The sequence below is a fragment of the Triticum dicoccoides genome, chromosome 2B (genome assembly GCF_002162155.2).
Source record: "Triticum dicoccoides isolate Atlit2015 ecotype Zavitan chromosome 2B, WEW_v2.0, whole genome shotgun sequence".
Classification (NCBI taxonomy): domain Eukaryota; kingdom Viridiplantae; phylum Streptophyta; class Magnoliopsida; order Poales; family Poaceae; genus Triticum; species Triticum dicoccoides.
Window position 1 is genome coordinate 736,036,323 of NC_041383.1, and position 14,149 is coordinate 736,050,471.

The 14,149-nt window shown below is 41.4% G+C and overlaps 2 protein-coding genes across 2 annotated transcripts in view; both read left to right on the forward strand.

Moving 5' to 3' along the window:
• LOC119365966 (ankyrin-1-like) overlaps positions 1-2,559 on the forward strand; it is a 6,964-nt gene extending 4,405 nt beyond the window's left edge. The window contains exons 8-12 of the mRNA XM_037631621.1: positions 287-439; positions 1,165-1,266; positions 1,681-1,848; positions 1,948-2,027; positions 2,275-2,559. Coding sequence (XP_037487518.1) covers positions 287-439; positions 1,165-1,266; positions 1,681-1,848; positions 1,948-2,027; positions 2,275-2,320 — 549 coding nt within the window. The 3' untranslated portion in view covers positions 2,321-2,559. The remainder of the gene's footprint in view (positions 1-286; positions 440-1,164; positions 1,267-1,680; positions 1,849-1,947; positions 2,028-2,274) is intronic.
• A 9,858-nt stretch (positions 2,560-12,417) lies between these two features.
• LOC119368524 (probable xyloglucan endotransglucosylase/hydrolase protein 12) lies at positions 12,418-13,577 on the forward strand. The gene is made up of 2 exons (XM_037633762.1): positions 12,418-12,681; positions 12,781-13,577. The coding sequence occupies exons 1-2, from the start codon at positions 12,418-12,420 to the stop codon at positions 13,378-13,380; spliced, it is 864 nt and encodes a 287-aa protein (XP_037489659.1). The 3' UTR covers positions 13,381-13,577.
• Positions 13,578-14,149: the final 572 nt, after the last annotated feature.

Consider the following 14,149-nt stretch of genomic DNA (forward strand, 5'->3'; position numbering starts at 1 on the left):
CCTAGGCGCCTAAAGCGGGCATATTTGCAAAGCGCTGGGGGGGCGCCTCGACGCCTAGGCGTCGCCTTACAGACGCCTTAAAAACATAGCTTTCTGGGATAAATCCTGGTTGAAACATTTGGTACCAATATTATGTAGACCCTGGTTCTCTCCCATGGTATTATAGTTTCCTATATGGGTTATATCTTTTCATAATGTTCATATTCTTTTACTGCATTCTAAAGGGTCCTTTAATTATGTACTAGTTAATTCCAAAAGAGTTGACATTTTTCCTTTTGTTGCCCAGTATGGTAGGTTACCAGTAGAGCATGCTGCGAGACATGACTGCAGGGAAGAAGTTGAAATGCTGTTTCCTTTGACTTCCCCAATTCCAACTATCCCAAACTGGAGTATAGATGGAATCATCTCGCATGCAAAATCTGAAAGTGCAAAGCCACTGGTACACTATTTATTGCTGTCACCCTGTAGATGAATTTTACTTGAATGCCTGGTCATACATTTTGTTCGCCAGTCCTGAATTTGTCCGTCAACTGTTATGAAGTGGAGTTACTATATATGCATGAGACCCCATTTGAATGAGTATCATGACTTCTTTATGGGTTTTTTCTTCAGAGCACCATCTCATCAAAACCATAAAATTGAAGTAGTTAAAGCTCTGAGAACAAACTACCAATTCTAATTTGGAAGGACCAGACTTGGACACCTTATTTTGGCTGTTCAATGGTTAAAAAACAACAACTTGTTTTTTCAGCAATTCAATGAACTGCTGTAAACTGTTCGTGATGCGTATTCAAGATACAGGAATGCTTTATTATAAGCATAATGCTTGAACCTAGTTCAAAGCATGACTCCTATATTGTGGATGTGAATTTTTCAACTGTGAAATATACCCGTGTATATGCTGTTTTAGTAATATATAGTAATAATTTGACATATTAATTCTAAAATTATGTTGGACCTTTTCCTCTTGTGATTAAAATCTTGTTGTGTTAGTATACATAGTTGAGAATTTACCATAATGTGCACTTTGCATTGCAGCATAAGCATATCTGGATAACAAGCTATGATGATTGTGTAACAGGGTTGTTAAGTTTCTATTTTAATCGAAATATCTTTGAAATGATGCTTCATTCCTACATTTTTTCCCATTGTTCTATCATTCAGGTCCAAAGCCACCTTGAACGAACAAAAGCTATAATGAAGTCACAGGCAGATCATGCATTCAGGCTGAAGGACTATAAGTTAGCATCAAAAGCATATGGTGTGGTAAGCCCCTTAAACCTTATCTATAGATTATGGTGGTTTAGAAGGTAACTTTTTTCTATTAACAGGGACCAATTGCAGAACATTATTTGTTCTCTAACCAGATTCCTAATGTTTGCTCTCTAGTTTCCCATTTATTAGCTGTTAATTTGCCATTATTATGTATTTCTATTGGATTAATATTATTTTTTGGGGCTAATCTTAACCTGCCGTGGTGAAGTCCTCCCCACTTGTGCCAAGAGGTCCTGGGTTCGAACCAGCCTCTCTGCATTGCACTTTGCAGGGGTAAGACTAGGTTCCTATAATCTCTCCCCAGACCCCACCTTGTGTGGGAGCTTCTATGCACTGGGTCTGTCCTTTAATCTTAACCTGCCGTAATGAGATGATAATCGTATAACCTGCTATGTTTGACCATAGGCAATAGGTGCTGCACCGAGTGCAACATTGTACGCGAACAGGAGTCTTTGTAAACTGCTGTTGGGTGATGGTGAAGGTGCTCTGTCAGATGCTCTCAGATGCAGAATGCTGCGACCTAACTGGGCAAAAGCTTGCTACCGTCAGGCTGCAGCTCACATGCTACTAAAAGTGAGTTACTAAATGTCTAACTTGCTGCCATTGTGTTTCCCTACTCTGCAGTCTATATAGTTGCTCATGTTCCTTGGATGTGCTGTGCTCTACGTCTAGGAGTATAAACAAGCTTGTGATGCTCTCCTGGACGCTAAAAAATTAGATCCTGGAAACACAGAGGTTGAGAGAGAGCTACGGTAATCTGTTGTCTTGTATTTATCTCCTTTGAGTATACGTCTTGCAAGCATGAATGTCATCCTGGAAAAATAAAACCCGTACTAACGACCAGCAGTCGCACGCTGTACTAGTGCGCCAAGTGCCATTATCAAGTCATTAACTGTAGACTAAACATTTCCATTTCAATTTTTGGTGCCATTCTTCCATATAGCTGATGGTGCTGGGATTAAAGCTGAAATTTGTTCCATTTTGGTTAACCCTGTACAGGAAGGCCAGGGAATTAATGAAAGCTCCTGGTGAAGCTGACAAGTGAAGCATGGTGTTTAGCGTTAGAGTAGACCTTATGCTTTATGCTTTCTCAGGGGAATGTTCTTTTGGATTCCGTTAGAGTAGTTGGTCAACTGAATCTGATGGTACTTATGCGAGTAGAAGACCGGGTTGCTGTAAAACTTGCTGACTTGCGTAGAAATGAGATTAATCAGGAAGCAGGGCGCTGAAATGCTGATGGGCCTTTACCACTTGAGTTAATTACATTACAAGGTTGACTGAATCCATTACAAATGCTCAATCTGAATGACGATTCCTTGTGAATTTTGAATATTTGACAATCTTTCAGTCTGTAGTTGAGTTGAGAACAGAAAAACGGAAGCAGTACTACCCTGTCATTTGCATCTTCTGGCATAAGGTCATTTCCAGAACATACATGTGTTCAACGGGGTTGTTTGGCGTACCGCTTCTGCCAATAAGCATGTACTCCCTCCGTTCCAAAATAGATGACCCAACTTTGTACTAAAGCTAGTATAAAGTTGGGTCATCTATTTTGGAACGGAGGGAGTACTTCCTGTACTCTACATATTGACCATTTCTGTGATATCCAATGATACCCCGCGCGTTGCTGCGGGACTTCATAGGCACGTGATGTAAAATTATAAAGCTAAATCATAGATGTGATCATATAATAATAGACATAGTGATGTAGTATAGTTGTGGACAACACTATGGCAGTTGGCTTTAAAATTATCACGGATACTAATAGATAGAAAAATATCTATGATACCGAGATGACATAATATGTATATTTATTTATCTAAAACAATAAGTGGACGATTTAGAATATGAGGTGTAATCCTTGTGCTATGGCAGTGCTTGTACCGAGCTTTTCCTTGTTATGACCGACAAATAACAAAAGATTAAGAAGGTATGCATGATTAGTGAAATAGAATGCTGCATATTCTGATGCTTGATACATACCTCACTTGTTGTCTGTTCATATGCACTTCTGCATAGTAAAATCTGGAATAAATATAACAAATACAATTCAGCAGATGCACCCGAAAAAAAAAATCAGCAGATGCGACTTTATGGTGATGAATAATATCATGAAGATCGTCTTACCATAACTATGCTTTGCAGGCTGACAACAAAAACATACATGAATTAGTGGCAGCAATTGGCCGGGAGTCCATCGGTCATGGTGATAGAAGGGTTGGCGTTGGCTCCGATAAGAGACGCAGCGGCTGAGTGTCTGACACGAGCTGTTTTTGGCTTTCTTTGGACTGAATCGTCCAATGGAGTGGGATCACATCAACAATCAAAGAAGAACCTAGCTGCAGCTCACATACAAAAACTTGGCTCGGGCAGCCCTGACACAGGGTGTTAATTCGGGAACATGACCATAGTTTGACCGCGCGGACGACACTGCCTGCAGTAAAAGAACTGAGAGGAAAGAACATGCGTTACTAAGGCCACAATCGCCGCCCAAAGAAGGCCACCATTGTTGTTGTCGTCTCTGAATCAGCCGGGGCTGGGTGGAGGAGGTTGATCGAACGCCCCTGCAAGAGTAGTGGTTATCAATGGAGGTCCTACCCGGCGTCACCATCAGCCGAGGCCATCTAGCCGGCGTGGCATCAACTTCGTGGGTGAGTCACCGGGTTGTCAGTGAAGGTCTCTCCAGATGTTCGTGAACTGAAGCTAGCAAGATCGCTAGCAACCACACTATGATGATTCAGATAAAGCTAGGCATTGGCATCTGCATGCCTAAGTAGCATTTAACCGGCGTGACCTGTGGTAGGCAAAACGTTGGAAAGGAGAGGAAGACCAACGAGGTACTTTTGCTCAATATAATATGGGCGAGGTCGCTCAAATGCCTCATCAGTTAATCTTATAGAACGCCTGGGAGTGAGAATTAAATGTAAGTACATAGTGGAAGGTGGCTTGAAGAACAATGGAAGCCACACGTTGGTAAAAAACCTTCCGGAGGAAATATATAACAAAGAGATGAAGTGACATGGGTAGAAATTGCTGAGATGGCTAGATGATGATATGGACGCGCTGCATGTCGAGAGAATTGATAGTAGTGGGGATCAACTTTTTAAGAATGTAAGATTACTACATCAATTCAAACATAGCAAGTTCATTTGATGCAAACATAGTTCAAACTACTGCATCATGCCAAACTCCTCCGAGTCTACTTGAACTACATAAAACTACTCATCATTGTTGGACTCGGTCTTCAACAGCTCCTAGAATTCCTCTTTTGATGTGTGGTTGTCAGAGTCGTCGTCCTTCTCTGAGTTATCCCACTCCGATGAGTCGGACTCAAACGGAATCACCGTTGAGGGGCTGGCCTTGCCCTCCTTCTTCACCGACTTCTTCTGCTTGGCGTCACACTTTCAATAGAACTCTTGCTCGGCCTGGACAAACACCAGATGCTCCTGCGCGAACCTCACCAGCGTCTTCTTCATCCGTTGCCACATCCACAACCATAGCCGACATCGAAGCATGCATCAACACTCAAAGCCAAGCCCATGCCCAAGCCATGGTGCCTTCAACAATCTAGAGCTTGAAGGAATGGTCAAAAGCGACGAACTAGGAAACATTGTCATCCAACCATCGCCCAAGGATATCATTCCTTCTATCTCTTTCATTGGCAAGCTCTCAACACTCTTATGGAAGACACTCTATTCCATCTCTTAGCCTATGTGAATGGTGAGCTGATTAAAATTGCAATCGGCTCAACCATTCACCCCCTAGATACCATCATGCACGAACTGTAGATGCTTGACGGGGGTCTTTAGAGTTGAGTTGTCTGTTGTCTCACGGGGTTACTAAGATATTCCTCCCCCGCTACAACCTCCGAGGGCGGATAGCCAGCTGACCCTTGGATAATGCTTATGTTGGCCAATGCAGTGGCCGAAGACCATCTCTTGGGATACGAATATATTCCTCCTCTGCTACAACCTCCGAGGGCGGATTGCCAGCTGACCCTTGGATAATGCTTATGTTGGCCAATGCAGTGGCCGAAGACCATCTCTTTTGGGTAAGAGTCAACCCGAAGGTCGTAATAACAATATGAATGTCTATGAGGGCCAACAAGTAACGGTTAATGCTGATCTTCTTGTCAATTGGTACTTCTTGCTTGATGAATATCAGAAATCAGCCCCCATCAATCTTGATGGACCAACGCCTCATGATCTTTTCGAAGCATTCTCTATGCCTCCCGCAGAACAAGAACATGTTGTTCCTTGCCAGAAGAGTATTTAACGACAACTTTACGCCAACAGACACACATGTGCCACTAGCCAGGGGAGCATTGCTGAGTCCAAACACACTCAATGTGATGGTTGAGAATAATAAATAGGTTCATCATGTTGCATGATGGAGTTACCATTTCCCAGGCGAAACCATCCTTCCGAAGGCGTTGATCTTCTACCGACAGAATTGAGGCTTCTGCATGACACAATTCACTTTAGAGAGAAGTACCCATTTTCTCACGGAGGTGGATTTTGCCCGGTTTTTCCAGTGATGGTGCCACCAAATCTTGGTTTGTGCGACGATTTCCCCGCGGACAAGTTCTATGTGCCATTCGAAGACATCTTCAGCATGTTCCACCTACTCAAGCTCGGTGGCTCTTAGTTCGCCTATGGGCAATCAACAACACCTACATTGCCAAATGCGAGCTCAACAAGGATGTTGCGGTAGCGGACCCCTATCTCATGCACGAGCCGAACCTCAGTGTTCCTAACCATCATCAAGCTATGAAGAGGTATCATGCAGATTTCATGATTGCCAATATGGACAAAGATTGCCTTCTCGTGGACGCGGAGTTTCTGCTTCCAAGCTTAAATGAGCTCGGATGAACAGTAGAATAAAAAAGATTCAAATTGGAATTTTTTTGTGACAAACATTGACAAAAGTTCCACGCGGCTTGCAAAAATTCTCATGGAATCACATTTCTGAAAGGCGAGGCAAAAAAAAATTGATACTCTAAAAATGCTACTTTCGAAAGCATTTTGGAGCACCAATTTTGTCTTTTTGCCACACGTTCCAGGAATGTGATTACTTGACGAATTTTTGCAAGCACTTGAAACTTTTGTCAATGTTTGTCACAAAAAAATGCTGTTTTTATTTTATTTTACTGTTCATCCGAGCTTATTTGAGTTTGGGAGCAGAAGGACACTTCCGCCTTCTCGTACCCTACTTTCCCAAGTAAGTCATTCGCTAGCCAGTATGTTTTGTGCAATTTCGTTATGCTTGCACGTAGAAAGTTAACTCGAGGATAATTGGTCTTTTCAACTATTTGCGCAGAGAACATTGTGTCCTCAATGTTATTACACCGCAGTTTGCCGATACTTATTTTTTGGATTAGACAAGGAAAGTCAAGAAAGACTACGGAGACATCAAGAAGGTTCTGGATGAAGCACTCGTTGAGTATACCAACCTGGAAGGAATTATCAAAGAGGGATATCACAAGTTTGATAAAATTTAAAAGGTAGGCTTCAGCCACAAAACCGAATTCTGTTGGCTGCAATAACTAAAAAACAATGATTCACACGCCTACTACGTCGTCCACCACATGGAGGAGTACATACGGGAGGGAGAACGGCTTAAAAGACAATTTGATGTCATCACATGGGGGAGGAAAATGAAGGAAACCAACCTAGGATACCGCAGAGATGACTTCAGACACATCCAGATCAAGTTTGCGACCATCCTCAACAAGTATGTCATTGACCACAATGTGGTTTTCAACGGCGGCGAACCTACCGGTCAGGAGGAGATACAAACTCGCATTAAGCAGCAGGGTCTCGATGCTAACGGTCTGGTATCTATTGCGGATCCAGTGAAGAAGCACGTAAAGGACGGACGTGAAGTTTGTATGCTCGAGCACACCTGGTATCGTTATCTGGTCTGCCCGTTATTGTTGCGTGAGCTGATCCATTCAATGCAGGATTCCCGTACGGTTGAGTGTAAAATGGGGAAAAGAAGAAATACGTGTGACATGTGTCATATACGGCGGGCGAAGGGCAGGCGCCGGCTGCGCCGAGGAGCCGATCCGTGGCTCAGGACAAACATGAAATCTAATGGTGTAGACTTTGAGGAAATGTCAATAAGGTTTCGTACGAATGTTACCTTTAGTGAAGTAAGAAACCACAAATTATGGTTTTTTTTATAAAAATTATGCTCATTACTGTATGTATAGTTTACTCTCAGTTCACAGCTAAATTAATACATTCAATACTCCATGAAATTCATTTGCATATGCATTCATCAATGCACAAATAGACCAGTTACAAATACAAGTTCATGATAATAAAAGATATCACTCATGTTGATATCAAGGCATTCCAAAAATCATCACATCTGCCAGAAATTCTTTAATTAGGGCGACATACTCCAAAAGGATTGAATTTGCTGCCACGACATATAATCTTACATATCATTTTGGTGAACACACCTTTCTCGTTGCTTTGATTGGCATGGTCACCAAACCGGTCTACATGGGTATTTTCCCAACCCTCGTTCACATTATCACTCGGACTAGCTGCATGAAAAGAACTAATCTAAGGCTGCAACATAATTATGTAACATTAACTTTCACTAATTTCTTAACATAACAAAAGAATTGCATAGTTGCGAGTAACCAATTTTTTTTCAATATGTGGCAATAATATTCATTAATTATAGACAAACAAAATAACTATGTCATGCAAACACACCAGCAGTAAAAGTTGATTTTCAAACACTTCACATAAACAAATATGCAATTAGCAATCTCTCCAAGTACTAGCTAGTTCTAAAATGGCACAATTGTAAAATGCTTAGACTATAAAAGGCGGTTGCCGTTTTAAAATGTCTCCAAGGCCTTTACCGTGGTAGGTGGTTCCCTAAACAAAACCACTTCTAGTGCCATACATTTAAGTTGGTTCCATGCACTAAGAATACTCTCATTCGAAATGGTTTTGCAATTCAGAACCGCCTCCTGTTCTTATTTAGGGTTGGCATTTTAATTATTGTTTTCAGCTAACCCTTCAATTAAAATTCTGAAAGTCTCCTCACATACACATTCTCGTTCACCACATAAAACCATTGCATCTCATAATACATTCATATATGTTCAATATGTCAAAGCAACATATACAAAAGTTTTGTAGACTTCACATCCAACATATGAAACAAGGTTCTAAAATCCAAAGATTTATAATATATCCCCCTCCTCGTCTCGAGTAGTATACCCATCTCGCCTCTTCACGTCGTCTTTTGGTCTCGAGTGGTCTACCTATCTTGCCTTTTCATTTCGTCTTTTCGCTCTCGAGTAGACTACTCATCTTAACTTTTCATGTTGTCTTTGCAGACCAACCGATGCCTGATATCTTGTTGATTGGAAAACTGCCTCTTGACTTAAATTATTAATTAGAGGTGGTCAGGATTTATGGACGGCCTCAACTAGTTAGTAGAGCCAGTTTTTCTACTTGAACCGCATGCATGACACTAGTGCAGAACCGGCCTTTAGTGCCGGTTCATGACGGCCTTTAGTGCCGGTTCGCCAACCGGCACTAAAGAGTGGGGACTAAAGCCCCCCCTTTAGTTCTTCACGAACCGGCGCTAAAGTGCAAACACGTGGCACGAGCCAGGTTCGGGTGCGCGTAGGGCTTTAATACCGGTTTGTAACACCAATCGGTACTAAATGTTTTTTCCTTTAATTTTGTGTTTTTAGTTTAATTTAATGATTGTTTTACATTATAATGAGTTGTTAAATCCATATTCATATTATACTTGATCACCTAATTAGGTGATCAATTAAGTATATATAATATATATGGATATGGCATATATATACTCTAGCTAGCTAGCTAACAATCATCGTAGTCGTCATTATCACTATTTAATCATCATAGTCATTACCGCTATCTAAACACCACCAACACTAGCTTAAAGAAGAAACATTCACTTGTACCAGAAGCAAAAATATCATCGAGTTCAACATGATTGTCATGATATTATAAGCGTTCATATATAACACCACAAAAGCAAATCACTCGTGGAGATTAAGTTTAGAACGAAGAACACGGACATGAAAGGACAAGTACTAAGAGCATGAACTAGCTAAATCACTCCTGCTGCTCTCTCTCAGGTAAAATAGCATAGAACATGTATAGCTCTCCTGATTCATCATACTGGAGCATACAGATGAACATGTCTCCTAATCGTGGGCTGCGCTTCTCATTGCTGCCCCCTAGTATTTCTCTGCGATCGTTAACAATTTTCCTCCAATCTTTCACTATTAAGCATTCATCGCTTCTAGAAATCCTGAATGCACTCATGTGCAATGCAGGATATCTTGGCCGTAAGCTAACAATTGACATGCGATCTTTAATCTCGATCCCCTGAGGCACAATTGTCATCGGGAGTCCCTGTTGAAGAACATCATATAGTACATAATTAATTAATATACTTAGCAATGAAAGTTTAGCAAAAAAATTATGTATGCAAAAGATGCACTGAGGACAAATAGTAAAAATCTTACCATCATTCCTAAATAGATGTGACCGTAGTTCAATACGATCACTATTGGTCGCACGTTTTGAGTACTAACATTTTTAAGTCCAGGAAGAAAATTTGTCTTGACAGTATGAAGATCCTCAAGCCATGAAACATAATGACTTATCTCCTCGCAGTTTAGTTCAGCTCCGGGACAGTAGTAGGTCTTGTCTACCAAGCGCCGGACATGTTTTCTTGAATGGAAATAAGCTGTCAAGAAAAATTAGTTGTCAATTATTTTTGAATAAGCAATATCAAAGACAAAAATATAGTTGAGAAGAACTCACATAATGATAGAACTGGAGGCGTCTGCACATCGACCCATATGTCTCTATTACCTTCAATATCATCTTCCGGACGAATATCAAAGGTGATAACCATATCAGGCTCAAATGCACAAGCCTTGCATAGTGCTTGCCAAGTTTTGCATTCAAAATAGGTATACGTATTTGCATTGTATACTTTGACGTTGAAAATATAACCATGCTCAGTTTTCAGGTAAACTCTCTTTACCTCCATAGTTTCCATATCATTGAAACCTATCTTATCCAAGACAAAAATTCTTGCATGACAGGGGATGCGCTAGTAGAATAGTGAAAATTAAAAATTATAAGTCAGGCAAATGAAGCATATATAAGTCATGCTTAATTACGAAAACAGACTTGTCATTGTGACTTACTGTATCGAATTCGAAGGTCTCATCCAGCTTGATGCTAAATCGCCTATCATCAACAAGGAAATTTCTGTCGCACAGGCCACGCTGGTCTTCATAGTATTCGCACATAATAAAATTTTTTCCGTCGTCAGACGACATTTCCTATATATATTCATATAGGCGAAACATTAAACACTTACTAATTCAATTAATTCAACTAATTCAACTAAGCATTTACTAAATTTTCAACTAGTTCTATTAATTCAACTAGTTCAAAAAATCTCATATACCTAAATTTTCTTACTAAAAATAAACTAGTTATATTAGTTCAACTAGTTCAAATAATCTCATATACCTAAATTTTCTAACTAAAAATAAAGTAGTTATATTAATTTAACTAGTACAAATAATCTCATATACCTCGTTCACATTATCACTCGGACTAGCTGCATGAAAAGAACTAATCTAAGGCTGCAACATAATTATGAAAAACATTAACTTTCACTAATTTCTTAGCATAACAAAAGAATTGCATAGTTGCGAGTAACCAAAAAAAATCAATATGTGGCAATAATATTCATTAATTATAGACAAACAAAATAACTATGTCATGCAAACACACTAGCAGTAAAAGTTGATTTTCAAACACTTCACATAAACAAATATGCAATTAGCAATCTCTCCAAGTACTAGCTAGTTCTAAAATGGCACAATTGTAAAATGCTTAGACTATAAAAGGCGGTTGCCGTTTTAAAATGTCTCCAAGGCCTTTACCGTAGTAGGCGGTTCCCTAAACAAAACCACTTCTAGTGCTATACATTTAAGTTGGTTCCATGCACTAAGAATACTCTCATTCGAAATGGTTTTGCAATTCAGAACCGCCTCCTGTTCTTATTTAGGGTTGGCATTTTAATTATTGTTTTCAGCTAACCCTTCAATTAAAATTCTGAAAGTCTCCTCACATACACATTCTCGTTCACCACATAAAACCGTTGCATCTCATATACATTCATATATATATGTTCAATATGTCAAAGCGACATATACAAAAGTTTTGTAGACTTCACATCCAACATATGAAACAAGGTTCTAAAATCCAAAGATTTATAATATATTCCCCTCGTCGTCTCGAATAGTATACCCATGTCGCCTCTTCACGTCGTCTTTTGGTCTCGAGTGGTCTACTTATCTTGCCTTTTCATTTCGTCTTTTCGCTCGAGTAGTCTACTCATCTTAACTTTTCATGTTGTCTTTGCAGACCAACACCGACGCCTGATATCTTGTTGATTGGAAAACTGCCTCTTGACTTAAATTATTAATTAGAGGTGGTCAGGATTTATGGACGGCCTCAACTAGTTATTAGAGCCGGTTTTGCTACTTGAACCGCATGCATGAGTTTCACAAGGATGATTAACCGCCTCGGTTAGGCTATTAGAGGTGGCTGAAATGTTTTGGGTGAAAACGGCTTCCGTACGTGGAACGCCTCTAATGCCCATTGTCTTACTAGTGTCCTTTCACTTCTTGGCTCACAGTTGGCGCACTCCCTCATCTCATCTCATCGACAGGTGCGCAGTTTGGCATGAAACAAAGAGGAAGTACAAAACACCGTTGTGCTGACCACTAACTAGTCAAATCCAGACGCTCTCAGATGCAAGCAATCCATATGATAATTGAACAAACCGACAACAAGCACTAGGTTGGTGCAACCTGAGAGAATAACAAGACATGCATGGCGCAAAGTAACCCAGCTACATACTACACTACGTGCGCACCGGACACTTTTGCATTTGACTGAAAATAATTAGCACAGATCCGCAACGCGGAGAGGATTATATAAAGCCCTTGTGCACCTCTGCATTTTCATCAAGTCTTCTTGACATACACTTCCTACACCACCAAAAGCTAAGCTAGTGCCAACTACGACGTCGGAGAAGATGGAGAGCTCAAGGAGGGTGCTCCTCCTGGTGGCGATGGCGGCGACGGTCATCGGCCTCGCGAGTGCCAGTTTCCGTGACAACTGCGACATCAAGTGGAACCCCGAGAACGCGGCCTTCTCCGAAGACGGCCACGGCCTGACCATGTCCCTAAAGAGCAACTCCTCTGGCTGCTTGCTGCAGACGAAGAAGCAGTTCATCTACGGCAGCGTCTCCACCCTCATCAAGCTCGTCCCGGGGAATATATCTATCCTATCGTGGTTAGCTTTAATTATCTACAATAATACTTACTAATGAGCTTGTACTGAAATGTTGATGTACTGCAATACTAACTGTGTATGCATTAATTTATCATGGATTCAGACATCTTCTGTGGGGGACGACCACGACGAGATCGACTTCGAGTTCCTGGGGAACGAGACAGGGCAGCCCTACACGCTGCACACCAACGTGTTCGCCGACGGCGTGGGCAAGAAAGAGATGCAGTTCGTACCCTGGTTCGACCCCACCGCCGACTTCCACGCCTACACCATTTCCTGGACGCCCTGCATGATCGTCTGGTACGTCGACGACGTCCCCATCCGGGTGTTCCGCAACTACCAGGACAAGGGCATTGCGTACCCGACCAAGCGGCCCATGTTCGGCTACTCCAGCATCTGGTCGGCGGAGGACTGGGCCACGCAGGGCGGCCGCGTCAAAGCCGACTGGTCCAAGGCGCCTTTCGTCGCCGGCTACCGCGACATGGTCCTCGACGTCTGCCCCTGCGACGGAAGCGACTCCTGCGTCTACGGCTGCGCCGGGGCATTCAGCCATGGCGGGCGGGAGCAGAACTGTGCTGGCCTCAGCGACCAGCAGCGGACCAAGATGCTGGAGAAGCAGAGGTCTCACAGGATCTACGACTACTGCGTCGACTATAGGAACAACAAGAAGCCCGGCCCCGAGTGCAGCCTGCCGCAGTACTGATCGACCCATGCATATCCAGCTGCAGTCTGATCGTGGTCGTGGCACGCACCAAGCGGCAATGGTTGGCCGGCCGATCTATCTACCACGGCATACACGACCCATTGATTCCATTGGGACTTCATTTATTTATTCTTTTGATACAGATATTTTTGTGTTCTCAAGATTTTTCATTCTTGTTGCTCCACGGATGTTTTTCCCCCTCAAAATTTTGTTCAATGCTTACCCGATTAAGTAATCATGATCGATCTTTTTTGAATGGATCACATAAGGCATGATTGGTTGCATGCATATGAACCAACGAGCCAGGCCCACTAAAGAATCAGGTAAGCTTACTCACAACCACAACACACCACGATTACAATAACCTATTGGTCTATGAGAAATTTACTATGATAATTTTGGCCTAAATCCCGCGGTGGTACTAAACTTTTCATCTCGATCAAAAGAAAGCTTACCATGCCCAATTGGGTGGTGCTTTTTCATGACCAAAGGAGGGTTACCACCAAAAACATCACATATAAGGAAGATGCATAATTACTTAAATATGAATTTATTTCGAATTTACAGATCCTATTTGAGATACATGTACTTTTTTTTCTGTAGAGAGAGATACATGTAGTTCAAATTTGAATAATATCTAGTAATTAACTCGACACTCATTTAAGACCTAAATAATAGCAAATGATTTTAAAAAATGCTACCTTTGGTATGAACACTACAATAGTATGTTCCATGTACAAAACATTTGGAAAAAACTGCAAACAAATAT

Coding starts and splice junctions, on each gene's coding strand:
- LOC119368524 (XM_037633762.1), top strand. CDS start 12,418: ATGGAGAGCTCAAGGAGGGTGCTCCTCCTGGTGGCGATGGCGGCGACG. Junction 12,682..12,780: donor TATCTATCCTATCGTGGTTA/GCTTTAATTATC, acceptor TCATGGATTCAG/ACATCTTCTGTGGGGGACGA.